The sequence below is a fragment of the Nerophis lumbriciformis genome, linkage group LG39, assembly GCF_033978685.3.
Source record: "Nerophis lumbriciformis linkage group LG39, RoL_Nlum_v2.1, whole genome shotgun sequence".
NCBI lineage: Eukaryota > Metazoa > Chordata > Actinopteri > Syngnathiformes > Syngnathidae > Nerophis > Nerophis lumbriciformis.
Genome location: NC_084586.2, coordinates 23,137,501 through 23,155,049, shown reverse-complemented (window position 1 = coordinate 23,155,049; position 17,549 = coordinate 23,137,501). Strand labels below are relative to the sequence as shown.

Here is a 17,549-nt window from a genome sequence, read left to right as displayed (position 1 = left end):
TTTATTTATTTTATTTATTTATTATTATTATTTATTTTATTATTATTTATTTACTTTATTATTATTATTATTATTATTTATTTATTTATTTATTTTTAGTAGTGGAAAAACCCCTGATATATAATAAATGATTTATTTTATGTTTTGCAGTATATTTTTGAGGCGTGTTCAGCAAACTCCAGCACAGAACTTTTACTTGACTACAATATTTATTTTCCCTTTGCTGAGATAAACCATGTGGTTACCATAATTTGACCACATGGGGGATGGGGTCAAGGGTCAATTGTACGTCATCGCAGTCAAAATATGGAAATATGAAAAACATGCATAATGAAAATGTAAGGTTTAATTTTGTTTTCAAAAAAGGAACAATTGTACTTTTGGTAGTCAAACAAATGATGTTAAGATTTGGCTCGTGCAGGTGTACCTAATGAGGTGGCCTGCCTCGGAGTAATGGCCCCTCCCCTCCTGTCCAGCATCACTACTTAAGCCCTGTGGCATCAAGCCGCTCACAGCTTGAAGATGCCGAGGAGCGCCGCCTGGTCCCGCGCCGTCTTTCGGGTGTTGCTGCTCCGCCTGGTGCTGGCCCTGACCCCTGGCCGGGACGGTGACGCCCCCCCCACCAACCCCAAGCTGCTGATTGGCTTCCAGGCCCCGTGGAACGCCACCTTCCCCTTCAGCGCGCCGCGTCTGGGCGCCGCCATCCAGATCGCCGTGGACAAGGTCAACGCCAACCCGTCCCTGCTGGGCAACTACAGCCTGGCCTTGGTCTACGCCGACACGGCCTGCAGCCCCAAGCGGTCCCTGGGGGCCTTCATCCAGCAGGTGTGGAGGGACAACGTGTCCGCCGTCTTCGGACCGGCGTGTCCCGAAGAAGCCGAGGTAGGTTGCTTCACAGCAGGGGGGTCCAAAGTGCGGCCCCAGCTCATTTTTACTTCCCACAAATACTATGAACTTCAAAAAGTGGAATAAAAGAGCAAACAGCTGAAATATAACTCGAAAAAATAATAACACAAAGTTGCCATGCAGGTGTTTTTTTCTTTAAAGCCCAAAATAATAATGAATCAAAATCAAAGTTGTCATGGATTATTGACATATTCAAGGCTGCCATGACTTCACATCACATTTTTGGGGAGAAAAGCTTGCATTCTTTGTGTGTTTGTCATATAAAAGACAAAAAGCACATAAAAAAAAACATGAACAAATATTATAAACTTATAATTGATGGATAGATGTGAAGTTGAGCTAGAGATTTAAGCATTGAAAGTGAAAATAAAAAAATAAAAAAATAAAAAAATAAGTATGCGTCTATTTGGTTCCTCAAAAATTTTACTGGGATTTTTTTATTTTTTTAAACAATCATTATTTGAAAAATAATAATGAATCAAAATCAAAGTTGTCATGGATTATTGACATATTCAAGGCTGCCATGACTTCACATCACATTTTTGGGGAGAAAAGCTTGCATTCTTTGTGTGTTTGCCATACAAAAGACAAAAAGTGCATAAAACAAATGAATAAAACCATGAACAAATATTATAAACTTATAATTGATGGATAAATATAAAGTTGAGCTCGAGATTTATGCATTGGAAGTGAAAATTAAAATTAAAATAAAATAAGAATGGGTCCAATTTAGTTCCTCTATAAAAAAAAAATTCAAACGGCCATTAATAATTCATTTAAATCAATATTATGAATTATTGATCTCCAATTATTTCACATTAAATATTCCACTTTGAAATGATTTACGGGGGTATTTTTTTGGTTTTAATAAAAATCTATAATTGACTGACAGACATGAAGTTGATCTAGGGACTTAAGTGTTGAAAGTTAAAAAACAACAACATATTTTTAAATGTACAGTATGATTTATTTTTAACACTTTTCTGAGTCAGGCCCTTTTTGATTCCAAATCATTTGTGGATTTTTTTTTTTTAAACTGTAATTCCTCAGGAAATAATTAAAATCAATAGAGTTATGAATTATTGACCTGATTAAGGCTGCAATTATTTCACATTGAATATCACATTTTGAGGGGGGAAATACTGTATGTCACGTTGTGATTTTGCCATAAACTTGTTTTTGACAAAAAAGGGCATAAAACATGCAAAAAAATAAAAAAATAAAAAAATTGAATATATGACATGTTAAGAACATTTTAATCACTGAGACCCTTCCGGATCCCCGGGACCAAACCTGAGGGGAGTCCTCAAGTTAAAAAAAAAAAAAAAAGAGTGTAACATTGATTTGCGAATTTATATGGTTTTCAAACATAGTTCGTCAACCAAAAAGTTGATATCGTAAAGCAGTGTTCCTCAAAAGAATCATTGGAAACATCAATAATTCATTCTAGCTTAGACATAAGTCCCAATTTTAGTAAAAAAGTACACTTTGAAGATAATATAGTCCATCTATATATATATCTAAGTTCCATTTAAAGTAGTGTGGGTGGCACTTGGACCAGGTGGGTAAAGTGTCTTGCCCAAGGACACAACAGCCGTGAGTAGGCATGGCGGAAGCGGGGATCGAACCTGGAACCCTCAAGTTGCTGGCACGTCCGCTCACTCCACCAACCGAGCTACACCGCCCCATAATAAACATATGTTTCATGTACCCTAAGATGTTTTTGTTCGAATAAAGACAATAATGAAATTTTTTGTGGTTCTCTTTATTTAGAAATGTATGGAAATACATTTTGGTACCGGTTCGGTACCAACATATTGGTATGGACATAAAAAAAAAGTAGAAAGTTGACAACACATAATAAAATAAATGAATATAGTGCAAAAGGTAATGTACAGTATGTAAGCATTTTTCAGTGTACAGTTTCAAAGCCCCGCCCCTCATCAGGTGACGTCTGCTTGCTTGTTGCCAAGGTAACCGGCCTCATCGCCTCGGCGTGGAGCGTCCCCATGTTTGGCTTCGTGGGCCAGTCCTCCAAGATGGACGACGCCGGCGTCTACGACTCCTACGTCAACGTGGTGCCGCCCCTCAAGAGGAGCGCCGAGGTCCTGACCGAGACCCTGCAGTTCTTCGGCTGGACCCACGTGGCCATGATCGGCGGCGGGCTGGACTCCAACACCTGGGACAAAGTGGACGCTCTGTGGAAAACCGTGGAGACGCCACTGCGGTCCAGGTTCACGCTGACGGCGGCCGTCAAGTTCGACACCAGCGACCCGCGGCTGGTGTCTCACCACGTCACGTACATCGCCACCGTGGCCAGAGGTGAGCGTCGCCTTGGTGGCGGCAAACTCCACCCGCCTTGTTGACGCCGCCATGTGTGTGTGTGCTTAGTGATCGTGGTCGTGACCAACAGAGAGGACTCTGCCACTCTGCTGATGGAGGCGGAGCGCCAGGGCCTGATGGGCGGCGACTACGTCTTCTTCCTGGTGCAACATTTTGAGGTCAGTGGCGGCGTGGTGAGTAAAACCTTGACGATGACACTCTTTTCTTCATGTACAATGTGGAGCCAAAACACAGAACTCTCCGGTACGATACGCTAGGTAAGCTACAGTCATTTGGACATTTTCACTACTTTTAACAAAAAACACCTGGAATTTATTTTACACGGTATCTAGCCCATACTACCATCACCACCATGCTTGACAGTAGGAATGGTGTTCCTGGGATTAAAGGCCTCACCTTTTCTCTTCCAAACATATTGCTGGGTATTGTGGCCAAAGTTTTTTGTTTCATCTGACATCACATGGACAAAGATAAGACCTTCTGGAGGAAAGTTCTGTGGTCAGATGAAACCAAAATGGAGCTGTTTGGCCACAATACCCAGCAATATGTTTGGAAGAAAAGGTGAGGCCTTTAATCCCAGGAACACCATTCCTACCGTCAAGCATGGTGGTGATAGTATTATGCTCTGGGCCTGTTTTGCTGCCAATGGAACTGCTGCTTTAAATGGGACAATGAAAAAGGAGGATTAGCTCCAAATTCTTCAGGACAAGCTAAAATCATCAGCCCGGAGGTTGGGTCTTGGGCGCAGTTGGGTATTCCAACAGGACAATTAGACTTAGACTTAGACTTTCTTTTTATTGTCATTCAAATTTGTACTTTACAGTACAGACAAGAACGAAATTTTAGTGGCAGGGGACTTTAATCAAGCTAACATTAACACTGTGTTCCCCCATTTTCATCAATATGTGAATATTTCAACCAGGAGTGGAAGCACGCTGGACATGGTGCACAGCAATATTAAGCACGTGTTAAAAGCTGCACGCTGGACATGGTGCACAGCAATATTAAGCACGCATTAAAAGCTGCACGCTGGACATGGTGTACAGCAATATTAAGCACGCGTTTAAAGCTGCACACTGGACATGGTGCACAGCAATATTAAGCACGGGTTTAAAGCTGCACGCTGGACATGGTGCACAGCAATATTAAGCACGCGTTAAAAGCTGCACACTGGACATGGTGCACAGCAATATTAAGCACGCGTTAAAAGCTGCACGCTAGACATGGTGCACAGCAATATTAAGCACGCGTTAAAAGCTGCACGCTGGACATGGTGCACAGCAATATTAAGCACGCGTTTAAAGCTGCACCCCGCCCACACCTCAGCTCCTCAGACCATCTATCTGTGATGCTAATTCCTGCATACAAGCCCCTGCTGATCAGAAAGCAAGCTACAGTCAAGCAGGTGACCACAATGACCCCAAACACAGGTCAAAAGTGGTAAAGGAATGGCTAAATCAGGCTAGAATGAAGGTTTTAGAATGGCCTACCCAAAGTCCTGACTTAAAGGTGTGGATAATGCTGAAGAAACAAGTCCATGTCAGAAAAGCAACACATTTAGCTGAACTGCGGCAATTTAGTGGTCAAATGGTCAAGCAGAAGCTTGTGGATGGCTACCAAAAGCGCCTTATTGCAGGTAAACTTGCCAAGGGACATGCAAGCAAATATTAACATTGCTGTATGTATACTTTTGACCCTCACATTTTCAGTAGAGCCATAATAAATTCATAAAAGAAGCAAACTTCATGAATGTTTTTTGTGAGCAACAAGTATGTGCTCCAATCACTACATCACAAAAAAATAAGAGTTGTAGAAATGATTGTAAAGTCAAGACAGCCATGACATGATGTTCTTTACAAGTGTATGTACACTTTTGACCACCACTCTATCTAGCCGAGACACACTATGTTCAAATCCATTACCCTTATTGGTGAAAGTTTGTCCAAGGGGCTGTTTTCGAAACCGAAACAATACAACAACAACATCACCGGCTAGCTTATGTTACTATCATTGGTTCCGAATAAAATTCTGCGTAGGACCCTAAAGTAGCCAGAACCATGTTAGAAACATTAGCTTAACGTGGTTTACGTGGACCCGAATTAAACAAGTTGAAAAACTTATTGGGGTGTTACCATTCAATTGTACGGAATATGTACTGTACTGTGTAATCTACTAATTAAAGTCTCAATCAATCAATCAATGATAGGTAACACATGTACTAAATACAGTAAAAATCCTAACCCTAACCCTAACCTAACCCTAACCCTAACCCTAACCCCAACCCTAACCCTAACCCTAACCCTAACCCCAACCCCAACGCTAGCCACTAACCCTAACCCTAACCATAACCCCTAAACCCTAACCCTAACTCTAACCCTAACCCCAACCCCAACCCTAGCCATAACCCTAACCAACTCTTTTTCTTTAAGCTTAACACTAACCCTAACCCTAAACTTAACCCTAACCCTAACCCTAAGCCCAACCCCAACACTAACCCTATCCAAAACCCCTAAACCCTAACCCTAACCCTAAGCCCAACCCCAACGCTAGCCCCTAACCCTAACCGTAACCCTTAAACACTAACCCTAACCCTAACCCTAACCCTAACCAACTCTCTTTCTTTATGCCTAACCCGAACCCTAATCCTAACCCCAACCCCAACGCTCGCCCCTAACCCTAACCCTAACCATAACCCCTAAACCCTAACCCTAACCCTAACCCCAACCCTAGCCATAACCCTAACAAACCCTTTTTCTTTAAGCCTAACACTAACCGTAACCCTAACCCAACCCTAACCCCAAACCTAACCCTAACCATAACCCCTAAACCCTAACCCTAACCCTAACCCTAACCCCAACCCCAACCCTAACCCTATCCATAACCCCTAAACCCTAACCCTAACCCTGACCCTAACCCTAACCCCAACCCCAACGCTAGCCCCTAACCCTAACCGTAACCCCTAAACACTAACCCTAACCCTAACCAACTCTCTTTCTTTATGCCTAACCCTAACCCTAATCCTAACCGCAACCCCAATAATCGCCCCTAACCCTAACCCTAACTTTAACCCCTAAACCCTAACCCAAACCCTAACCCCAACCCCAACCCTAGTCATAACCCTAACCAACTCGTTTTCTTTAAGCTTAACACTAACCTAAACCCTAACCCAACCCTAACCCCAAACCTAACCCTAACCATAACCCCTAAACCCTAACCCCAACCCTAACCCTAACCATAACCATAACCCTAACCCTAACCCTAACCCTAACCCTAACCCTAACCCTAACCCCAACCCCAACCCTAGCCATAACCCTAACCAACTCTTTTTCTTTAAGCCTAACACTAACCCTAACCCTAAACCTAACCTTAACCTTAACCCTAACCCTAAGCCAAACCCCAACCCCAACCCTAACCCTATCCATAACCCCTAAACCCTAACCCTAACCCTGACCCTAACCCTAACCCCAACCCCAACGATAGCCCCTAACCCTAACCGTAACCCCTAAACACTAACCCTAACCCTAACCAACTCTCTTTCTTTATGCCTAACCCTAACCCTAATCCTAACCCCAACCCCAACGCTCGCCCCTAACCCTAACCCTAACCGTAACCCCTACACCCTAACCCTAACCCTAACCCTAACCCCAACCCTAGCCATAACCCTAACCAACCCTTTTTCTTTAAGCGTAACACTAACCGTAACCCTAACCCAACCCTAACCCCAAACCTAACCCTAACCATAACCCCAAAACCCTAACCCTAACCCTAACCCTAACCCCAACCCCAACCCTAGCCATAACACTAACCAACTATTTTTCTTTAAGCCTAACACTAACCCTAAGCCTAGCCCCAACCCTAAGCCCAACCCCAACCCTAACCCTAACCCTATCCATAACCCCTAAACCCTAACCCTAACCCTGACCCTAACCCTAACCCCAACCCCAACGCTAGCCCCTAACCCTAACCGTAACCCCTAAACACTAACCCTAACCCTTACCCGAACCAACTCACTTTCTTTATGCCTAACCCTAACCCTAATCCCAACCCCAACCCCAACGCTCGCCCCTAACCCTAACCCTAACCGTAACCCCTAAACCCTAACCCTACCCTAACCCCAACCCTAGCCATAACCCTAACCAACCCTTTGCTTTAAGCCTAACACTAACCGTAACCCAAACCCAACCCTAGCCCCAAACCTAACCCTAACCATAACCCCTAAACCCTAACCCTAACCCTAACCCTAACCCCAACCCTAACCCCAACCCCATCCCTAGCCATAACCCAAACCAACTATTTTTCTTTAAGCCTAACACTAACCCTAACCCTAACCTTAACCCTATCCCCAACCCTAACCCTATCCATAACCCCTAAACCCTAACCCTAACCCTAACCCTAACCCTAACCCTAACCCTAACCCTAAGCCCAACCCCAATAACCCTAACCGTAACCCCTAAACACTAACCCTAACCCTTACCCGAACCAACTCTCTTTCTTTATGCCTAACCCTAACCCTAATCCTAACCACAACCCCAACGCTTGCCCCTAAACCTAACCCTAACCGTAACCCCTAACCCTAACCCCAACCCCAACCCTAGCCATAACCTTAACCAACTCTTTTTCTTTAAGCCTAACACTAACCCTAACCCTAACCTTAAACCTAACCCTAACCCTAAGCCAAACCCCAACCCTAACCCTATCCATAACCCCTAAACCCTAACCCTAACCCTGACCCTAACCCTAACCCCAACCCCAACGCTAGCCCCTAACCCTAACCGTAACACCAAAACACTAACCCTAACCAACTCTCTTTCTTTATGCCTAACCCTAACCCTAATCCTACCCCCAACCCCAACGCTCGCCCCTAACTCTAACCCTAACCCTAACCCTAACCGTAACCCCTAAACCCTAACCCTAACCCTAACCCTAACCCTAGCCATAACCCTAACCAACCCTTTTTCTTTAAGCCTAACACTAACCGTAACCCTAACCCAACCCTAACCCCAAACCTAACCCTAACCATAACCCCTAAACCCTAACCCTAACCCCAACCCTAACCCCAACCCCAACCCTAGCCATAATCCTAACCAACTATTTTTCTTTAAGCCTAACACTAACCCTAACCCTAACCTTAACCCTAACCCCAACCCTAACCCTAACCCTAACCCTAAGCCCAACCCCAACCCTAACCCTATCCATAACCCCTAAACCCTAGCCCTAACCCTGACCCTAACCCTAACCCCAACCCCAACGCTAGCCCCTAACCCTAACCGTAACTCCTAAACACTAACCCTAACCCTTACCCGAACCAACTCGCTTTCTTTATGCCTAACCCTAACCCTAATCCTAACCCCAACCCCAAAGCTTGCCCCTAACCCTAACCCTAACCCTAACCGTAACCCCTAAACCCTAACCCTAACCCTAACCCCAACCCTAGCCATAACCCTAACCAACTCTTTTTCTTTAAGCCTAACACTAACCCTAACCCTAACCCAACCCTAACCACAAAACTAACCCTAACCATAACTCCTAAACCCTAACCCTAACCCTAAACCTAACCCTAACCCTAACCCCAACCCCAACCCTAGCCATAACCCTAACCAAATCTTTTTCTTTAAGCCTAACACTAACCCTGACCCTATCCTTAACCCTAACCCCAACCCTAACCCTATCCATAACCCCTAAACCCTAACCCTAACCCTAACCATAACCCCTAAACCCTAACCCTAAACCCAACCCTAGCCATAACCCTAACCAACAACTTTTCTTTAAGCCTAACACTAACCCTAACCCAACCCTAACCCCAAACCTAACCCTAACCATAACCCCTAAACCGTAACCCTAACCCCAACCCCAATCCTGGCCATAACCCTAACCAACTCTTTTTCTTTAAGCCTAACACTAAGCCTAACCCTAACCTTAACTCTAACCCCAACCCTAACCCTAACCCTAAGCCCAACCCCAACCCTAACCCTATCCATAACCCCTAAACCCTAACCCTAACCCGAACTGTAACCCCTAAACCCTAACCCTAACCCTAACCCCAACCCTAGACATAACCCTAACCAACTCTTTTTTATTTAAGCCTAACACTAACCCTAACCCTAACCCAACCCTAACCCCAACCCCAACCCTAGCCATAACCCTAACCAACTCTTTTTCTTTAAGCCTAACACTAACCCTAACCCTAACCTTAACCCTAACCTCAACCCTAACCCTAAGCCCAACCCCAACCCTAACCCTATCCATAACCCCTAAACCCTAACCCTAACCCTAACCCTGACCCTAACCCTAACCCCAACCCTAACGCTAGCCCCTAACCCTAACCGTAACCCCTAAACACTAACCCTAACCCTAACCCTAACCAACTCTCTTTCTTTATGCCTAACCCTAACCCTAATCCTAACCCCAACCCCAACGCTCGCCCCTAACCCTAACCCTAACCCTAACCATAACCCCTAAACCCTAACCCTAACCCTAACCCTAACCCCAACCCTAGCCATAACCCTAACCAACTCTTTTTCTTTAAGCCTACCACTAACCCTAACCCTAACCCAACCCTAACCCCAAACCTAACCCTAACCATAACCCCTAAACCCTAACCCTAACCCTAACCCTAACCCTAACCCTAACAATATATAGCTGTTTAAAACACAATAAACAGTAAAAAAAAAAAAAAAACGGGAAAAAACGGTATGTTATGTAATATTTCCAAAAGAATATACATTTCCAAAATGATATTGAATGTTCTATTCAAAGTAAATGTTTCACGTTAGCCATCGAGTTAAGGCTTTGCCATGTTATCATGGACAGCCTTTCAAGATCAAGGTTTGTTTATTTATATAGCGTCATTTTTAAAACAGAAAAGTGCTGTAAAAATTGAAGTAGAAAAGTAAACAAAAATCACAGACAAAGCAAGACGAACCAAATCATAAAAAAAAAAAAAAAACATTTGACTTACTCATGGAAGTCTGCTAAGTCACATGATTCAACAAAATGATATGGGTTACTCTCAGCATTAACTGTAGACATGCTAATTGCTGTTCAGTAATGGTGGAGAATACTTTAAAAGTAGTCTTTCAAGCAAAACAAAACTGACAAATTTGGTATTTTCCGTGATATTTCCAAAAATGTGTTCTATTCAAGGCTTGCATGTGACCGACTTCCTGTTAGCCACCTCGCTAATTTTTACAAAGCAACATGCATGACAGTGCTCATAAAGTTTTAGTAAATTTCTAGCAAGCATGTACAACATGGCTAAAAACACTTCATGCTAACGTCACAACTCTTATAAAACTTTGTTAACCAGCCTACTGTTGCGTCAGACCAGTTCTTCCTCCCAGGGAATCTAAGTTACTGGTCAATCCCCAGTTCTTTCGATGACATATATGCTGAGTAAAAAGGACCACCAAGACAGAATTGGAATATTATCAAGTTTTACTAAAGCTTTAGGAAATCAGCTTAACCAATACATTCATATCGGCTACTCCAGTTGATCTGACATTCAAACGGAAAAGCCAACTCCTTGCACACAAAGAAAGCCCCCATCTCTCCCCCTCGCAACACTGATAAGGAAAAGAGTGGGGGTTGTATTTCACATTCCAATGGTTATGACACTAAACAGGCATCAGAAAAAAAAAAAGAATCTGGTAGAATATACAAAGGAAAAGTACTAGATACTCTAAACATGGCTATGTAAAGAGAAATAACTCTTAAACATATATGCATCCTCCACACTACCCAATGTGTTAATTAGCACTAGCAACACTTTGGGGGCTTTACGCACCAAGTTTGAAATTGAGTTAGCAGTTCATCTGCGAAGTAAACATTTAGCTAACTTGCTTGTATGTCAACCTTCTTGACTGAGCAGGACAACATGTGGAAACATAGCCTGAGCAGCCGCATCAACCAGGCGGCCCTACGAGCCTTCGACATGGCCTTCATCATCGGCCAGAAATCCTACGAAGGCTACGAGTACTACGATTTCTTCGAGCAGGTTTTCGAGAGACTCAAAGGACCGCCGTTCCTGAGCAACCTGACGTCTGAGAGAGAGGTACTGTCCCTTTGGAACGTTTAGGGGGGAAGACCTTGCATGTTGATTTGGTCGTTCCAGGTTAGCCCCTACTCGGTCTACCTGCACGACGCCGTGCTTCTTTACGCCATGGCCTTGAAGGAGGTCTTAAAGGACGGCAAGGATCCTCGTGACGGTCGTCAGATTTTGCGGAGATTAAAAAACAAGAACAGCGTTCGCTTCTACGGTAGTCGGCAGCTTGAACCTTCAACCTTTGTGTGCATCAAGTGGGCTTTCGTGCCAAGCTGTGTCCACGTTCTTTTGCAGGAGCTTCTGGACTGGTACACTTTGACGAAGACGGGGAAAGAAACCTGGACTATTCCATCTACGACCTGCAGTACACAACGGGCACCGTCGCATTCGTGCCAATCCTCAATTTTGACAGCAGCATCAAGAGAATCCGGTAACCGTCTCCGGTCAAGTTCAGGGAGATTGGCACCAGTATTCATCTTGGAATCACATGCTTTCAGACCAACGGCCATGTTTAGTTCTGTGGTTTGGCCCAAAGGAAGACCTCCGTCTGACAACCCTGAGTGTGGTTTCAACAACGAGCTCTGTGAATGGCTGAGTAATGGTACAGTCCAGTAAAAGACCGTATTGGGTGAATTTTTGACAAGGAGCATTTTCGTCCCAGATATCGCGCTGATGGGTCTCCTTGTCACCTTCCCTGTCATCGGCGTGCTGTCCGTGTTGGGCGTCGGCGTCCTGGTCCTGCAGAAACTGCGACTCCAGACGAGGTTGGAGGACTCACGCTGGTGGCTCATCAACTACAGCGACATCAGCATCATCAGGGAAGCGTCGGTACGAACCCTACCTTGTACACCTTGACCGAGCAATGCACCCGGCCCATGTTCTGTATGGTTGGTGTGTCCTCCACGCAGGGTCTGCAGGGATTGTCCTTAAGCACCACAAGGAGCCAGAGTGGGAGTGGAGGCTCCTACTCCACCTTGTCTAACAAAAGCTACGGCCTGAGGGACAAGACGGGCAAAGAACGCATCTACTCCACCATTGGTCTCTACCAGGTACCACCCCAACACTTTAGGGAAAACCCTTTCCCCCGTAAAAGGCAAGTTCTAAAAAGGCATCATCATTAAGGATAAACATTGCTGGGATGGCAACATATGTTGCTCCAAAAGCTGTATGTACCTTTCAGCATTAATGGTGCCTTCACAGATGTGTAAGTTACCCATGCCTTGGGCAAGGGACGGCGTGGCGCAGTGGAAGAATGGCCGTGCGCGACCCGAGGGTCCCTGGTTCAATCCCCACCTAGTACCAACCTCGTCATGTCCGTTGTGTCCTGAGCAAGACACTTCACCCTTGCTCCTGATGGGTGCTGGTTAGCGCCTTGCATGGCAGCTCCCTCCATCAGTGTGTGAATGTGTGTGTGAATGGGTAAATGTGGAAGTAGTGTCAAAGCGCTTTGGGTACCTTGAAGGTAGAAAAAAAGCGCTATACAAGTACAACTCATTTATCATTTATCATTTATCACTAATACACCCCCATACCATCCCACATGCTGGCTTTTACACTTTCACCCTAGAACAGTCCGAATGGATCTTTTCCTCTTTGGTCCGGAGGAAACGACGTCCACAGTTTCCAAACACAATTTGAAATGTGGACTCGTCAGACCACAGAACACTTTTCCACTTTGCATCAGTCCATCTTAGATGAGCTCGGGCCCAGCCAAGCGTTTCCGGGTGTTGTTGATAAATGGCTTTGGCTTTGCATAGTAGAGTTTTAACTTGCACTTACAGATGTAGCGACCAACTGTAGTTACTGACAGTGGTTTTCTGAAGTGTTCCTGAGCCCATGTGGTGATATCCTTTTACACACTGATGTGGCTTTTTGATGCAGTAGCGCCTGAGGGATCCAAGGTGCGTAATATCATGGCTTACGTGCAGTGATTTTTCCAGATTCTCTGAACCTTTTGATGATATTACGGAGCGTAGATGGTGAAATCCCTAAATTCCTTGCAATAGCTGGTTGAGAAATGTTGTTCTTAAACAATTTGCTCAGGCATTTGTTGACAAAGTGGTGACTCTCGCCCCGTTCTTGTTTGTGAATGACTGAACATTTCATGGAAGCTGCTTTTATAGCCAATCATGGCACCCACCTGTTCCCAACTAGCCTGTTCACCTGTGGGATGTTCCAAATAAGACTTTGAGGAGCATTCCTCAACTTTATCACTCTTTTTTGCCACTTGTGCCAGCTTTTTTTTAAACATGTTGCAAGCATCAAATTCCAAATGAGCTGATATTTGCCAAAAATAACAAAGTCTACCAGTTCCAACGTTAAATATCTTGTCTTTGCAGTCTATTCAATTGAATATAAGTTGAATAGGGTTTGCAAATCATTGTATTCTGTTTTTATTTACCATTTACACACTGTGACAACTTCACTGTAAATGAAGAACATGTGTTTGCACACAGGGAAACCAAGTGGCCATCAAGTACTTGAAGAACCACGTTTGTGACAACCTCCAAAGACCCTCAGTCCTTGCTGAGTTCAACATGGTAACGTTCATCTCTTCAATAGTGTACTTATCCTTATAATCATGCTAATCACGTCCATATCCACCATGACAGATGAAAGAGATGAAGCACGAGAACCTTGTGCAGTTCTTTGGGGCGTGCGTGGAGCCGTCAAACGTGTGTCTTGTCACGCAGTACTGCAGGAAAGGCAGTCTGAGGGTCAGTTGTTTGCCAGTAGAGGGCGTCAACGCTCACTTAGGGCCTCAAACTGTTTGTTGTTTTTTTTGGCAGGATGTCTTGAAGGCCTCAGACGTTGAGCTGGATGGGATGTTCAAGCTCTCGTTTGCCTATGACATTGTCAATGTAGGTCTACTTCTTTTCAAATAATACAAATAGAAGACTCAGAGCTACAAGCATTTTGGTTGGTCCTCCAGGGCATGGACTTCATTCACAAGAGCAGCCTCAAGTTTCACGGCAACCTAAAGACCAGCACCTGCATGGTGGACAGCCGGCTGCAGGTTAAACTTTCCGGATTCGGACTGTGGGAGTTTAAATATGGCAGCAAAGGCAAGCTAGTCTATCCGGAAAGTTTCCAATACGAAGGTCAGAGCGAGAGGTCAGGTTTTAGCAGACAAAAGTTTAGGTTTCATAAAGAATGCTTGATGTTCTCACTGAAGTGTCACATACCAGTTCTTTATATGCTGGCCTTTTTCAGGGTTGTACTGGACAGCGCCTGAACTTTTGAGACAAGCCGACCACCCTGTGAAGGGAACGCCAAAAGCAGACGTGTTTAGCTTTGCCATCATCCTGTGGGAGCTCATGTACAACTCCAGGAATGGACCGTACCATGACATCAATCTTCTGCCTAAAGGTTGCTTTTCAAATATTTCAGTCAGTCTCTCTCTGAGGGGTACAACCATCTTCTTTTCCCCTCTCAGAGATCATCACCAGGCTGCGGGGGCCCTTCCACGGGGAACCCATCAGACCCGAGCTGTCCGAGCTGTGTGATGAAAACATCAACTCACTGCTCAGAGTCTGCTGGAACGAAAACCCAGACCACCGACCGCCGTTTAGGTCCATATTGAGACAACTGAAGGATTCCAGCCCAGACAGGTCCTTCCACTGTTTGTCCTAATATAATACCTCTGCATGATTAACACCACTTTGGGGTCAATGAAAGGTGTTCCCAGACTGGCAGGCTTATGCCCAAGCAACAGGTAGCGCCATAACCGCTAACTGGAAGTCCATTGTAATCAATAACAATTGGAAAGAAAGTAACTTGTTAAAAAGACCTAATAAAAACCCTGAGAAAAGGTGGAATGATACAAAAGTCTTGACGGTAGGGTGCCCATTAAACAACAATAAAATCATAACTGGTCCAGTTGCGATCAATTCAATGCCCTGAGAATATTTTCAGGTCCAATCTAAAAATGGCCTACCAAAGGGAGTAAATGGATTTGTGTCATGCTACTGTGAGTCATTTAGTCTTTGTACAGGTAGAGCAGGAGCCTGGTTGGCATTGTCGGTCCAGCCTGTTCCCAGTGAACATTGGCCTCTGCCAAGGCTGCTCTTTGTCTCAAGTTCTGTTCATCATTTTAGTCAACATCACTTTAGGTGCAGCCAAGGCGTTGAGTGGGTATAGTTTGAGGTCTTATCTCTTCAATAAGTCTGTACTGGGAACAAGAAGCAGCAGTTCGAATAGATGGTAAAAGCAGTCAATACCAAACCATTCAAAGGGGTTTTCGACAAGGTTGTGTACTATCTCCTAAACTGTTTAACATCTACAGTGAAATGATCTTACACAACATCAATCATCAAGATGGTGTAAAAATTGGAGGAATTAATGTTAACAACCTCGGATATGAAGATGACACTGTGTTAGTTGCAGAAATGAAGAAAAACTACAGAACATCCTGAACACAGCAGTAGCCGTCGGTGAAGCAAACGGACTGGCTTTAAACCGCAACAAAACAGTTTCCAAGAAACCACATCTACCTGCATGGAACCTCACATGCAACAACAAGACAATAAAACAAGCGGATCATTTCAAATACCTGGGTGTCACAGTAGCATCTGGTGGGAGGTGTGAAAAAGAGATAAACAAAATGATTGCCATGTCAAAAGACAGCTTCAACAAAATGAGTCTTATATTTAAAAATAGAAACATCTCAAACCCTAGAGTCCTCAAAACGTACTTATGGTCTGTCCTACTTTACGGCTCTGAATGCTGGACTTTAAACAATCAACAACTGAGAAAATTATGGGTTATACTTGTATAGCGCTTTTCTACCTTCAAGGTACTCAAAGCGCTTTGGCACTATTTCCACATTCACCCATTCACACACTGATGGCGGGCGCTGCCATGCAAGGCCCTAACCACGACCCATCAGGAGCAAGGGTGAAGTGTCTTGCTCAAGGACACAACGGACGAGGCGAGGTTGGTAGAAGGTGGGAGTGAACCAGGAACCCTCAGGTTGCTGCACGGCCACTCTCCCAACAGCGCCACGCCGTCCCCTTTAATTAGAGTTAACTGAAATGTGGTTCTTCAAAAAAATACTTTGCATATCATGGACTGAAAAGAAAAGTAATGAAGAGGTATTGGCAAAGGCGACGAATCGCAACGATTCGAAATAGGCAGCTGAAATTCCTCGGACATATCTCAGTGGCCTAGTGGTTAGAGTGTCCGCCCTGAGATCGGTAGGTTGTGGGTTCAAACCCCGGCCGAGTCACACCAAAGACTATAAAAATGGGACCCATTACCTCCCTGCTTGGCACTCAGTATCAAGGGTTGGAATTGGGGGTTAAATCACCAAAAATGATTCCCGGGCGCGGCCACCGCTGCTGCCCACTGCTCCCCTCACCTCCCAGGGGGTGATCAAGGGTGATGGGTTAAATGCAGAGAATAATTTCGCCACACCTAGTGTGTGTGTGACAATCATTGGTACTTTAACTTTAACTTTAATTAGAAAAGACAGCTTAGAATAACTGATGTTAACAGGAAAACTAGTAGGAAAGAAAGCTCCAGGTCGACAAAGAACAACATATATCAACAGCCTAAGAAATGTTATTGGAAACATCAATAATAAAAAACTCATACATAGAGCGGACAACAGAGAAGACTGGAGAGCCCTGATCATCCATGCCTGCAAACAGGCCTGATACCCCATGACAAGCTCTTATATTTGCAGTGGATTGGTTCCTGATTGCCTTGTGACTATCAGCGATGAGTGGGGGCAGTTCGCAGCGGCCATGGTGGGAGTGAAGTCTTACCCCGGGTGGAGGAGTTCAAGTGTCCCATGAGCTTGTTTACCAGTGAGGTAAAGCTTGCAAGTGAGATGAACAGGCAGATTGATGCAGCGTCTGCAAAAATGCCGGGCCGTCGTGTTGAAGAGAGAGCTGAAGCAGAAGGCAGAGCTTTTGAATTTCCTGGTCCATGTACAATTTTACCCTCAAGCTTAAGGTAGTGACCGAAAGAGCAAAATTGCGAAAACAAGCAGCTGCAATGGGTTTCCTCTCTTGTATGGATACACTTAACCTGATAGGGTAAGGATCTTTCATTTGGGAGGAACTTGTAGTGAAAAATGTGCTCCTTGAAATCACTCTCGCTCTCACCTCTCCCAAGCGGTGCGTCAGCTTCAAGAGGTCTGTTGTCTGTTGTCTCCATACGGGCACTCCACCATTGTGTTTAGTCCCCATTGGTAGATGTTTGCTCTGAGTCGGTTGAGCGTAACCCAATCCCTCCATGGCACGTCTTATTCAAG

At 44.6% G+C, this 17,549-nt stretch overlaps 1 protein-coding gene across 1 annotated transcript in view; it reads left to right on the top strand.

The window, feature by feature from the left end:
* Positions 1-522: 522 nt before the first annotated feature.
* gucy2g (guanylate cyclase 2g) overlaps positions 523-17,549 on the top strand; it is a 21,108-nt gene continuing 4,081 nt past the window's right edge. The window contains exons 1-15 of the mRNA XM_061931669.2: positions 523-882; positions 2,880-3,228; positions 3,298-3,422; positions 11,117-11,299; positions 11,360-11,504; positions 11,585-11,720; positions 11,788-11,891; positions 11,952-12,118; positions 12,199-12,339; positions 13,747-13,830; positions 13,903-14,007; positions 14,080-14,151; positions 14,223-14,391; positions 14,504-14,659; positions 14,727-14,901. Coding sequence (XP_061787653.2) covers positions 523-882; positions 2,880-3,228; positions 3,298-3,422; positions 11,117-11,299; positions 11,360-11,504; positions 11,585-11,720; positions 11,788-11,891; positions 11,952-12,118; positions 12,199-12,339; positions 13,747-13,830; positions 13,903-14,007; positions 14,080-14,151; positions 14,223-14,391; positions 14,504-14,659; positions 14,727-14,901 — 2,471 coding nt within the window. The remainder of the gene's footprint in view (positions 883-2,879; positions 3,229-3,297; positions 3,423-11,116; positions 11,300-11,359; positions 11,505-11,584; positions 11,721-11,787; positions 11,892-11,951; positions 12,119-12,198; positions 12,340-13,746; positions 13,831-13,902; positions 14,008-14,079; positions 14,152-14,222; positions 14,392-14,503; positions 14,660-14,726; positions 14,902-17,549) is intronic.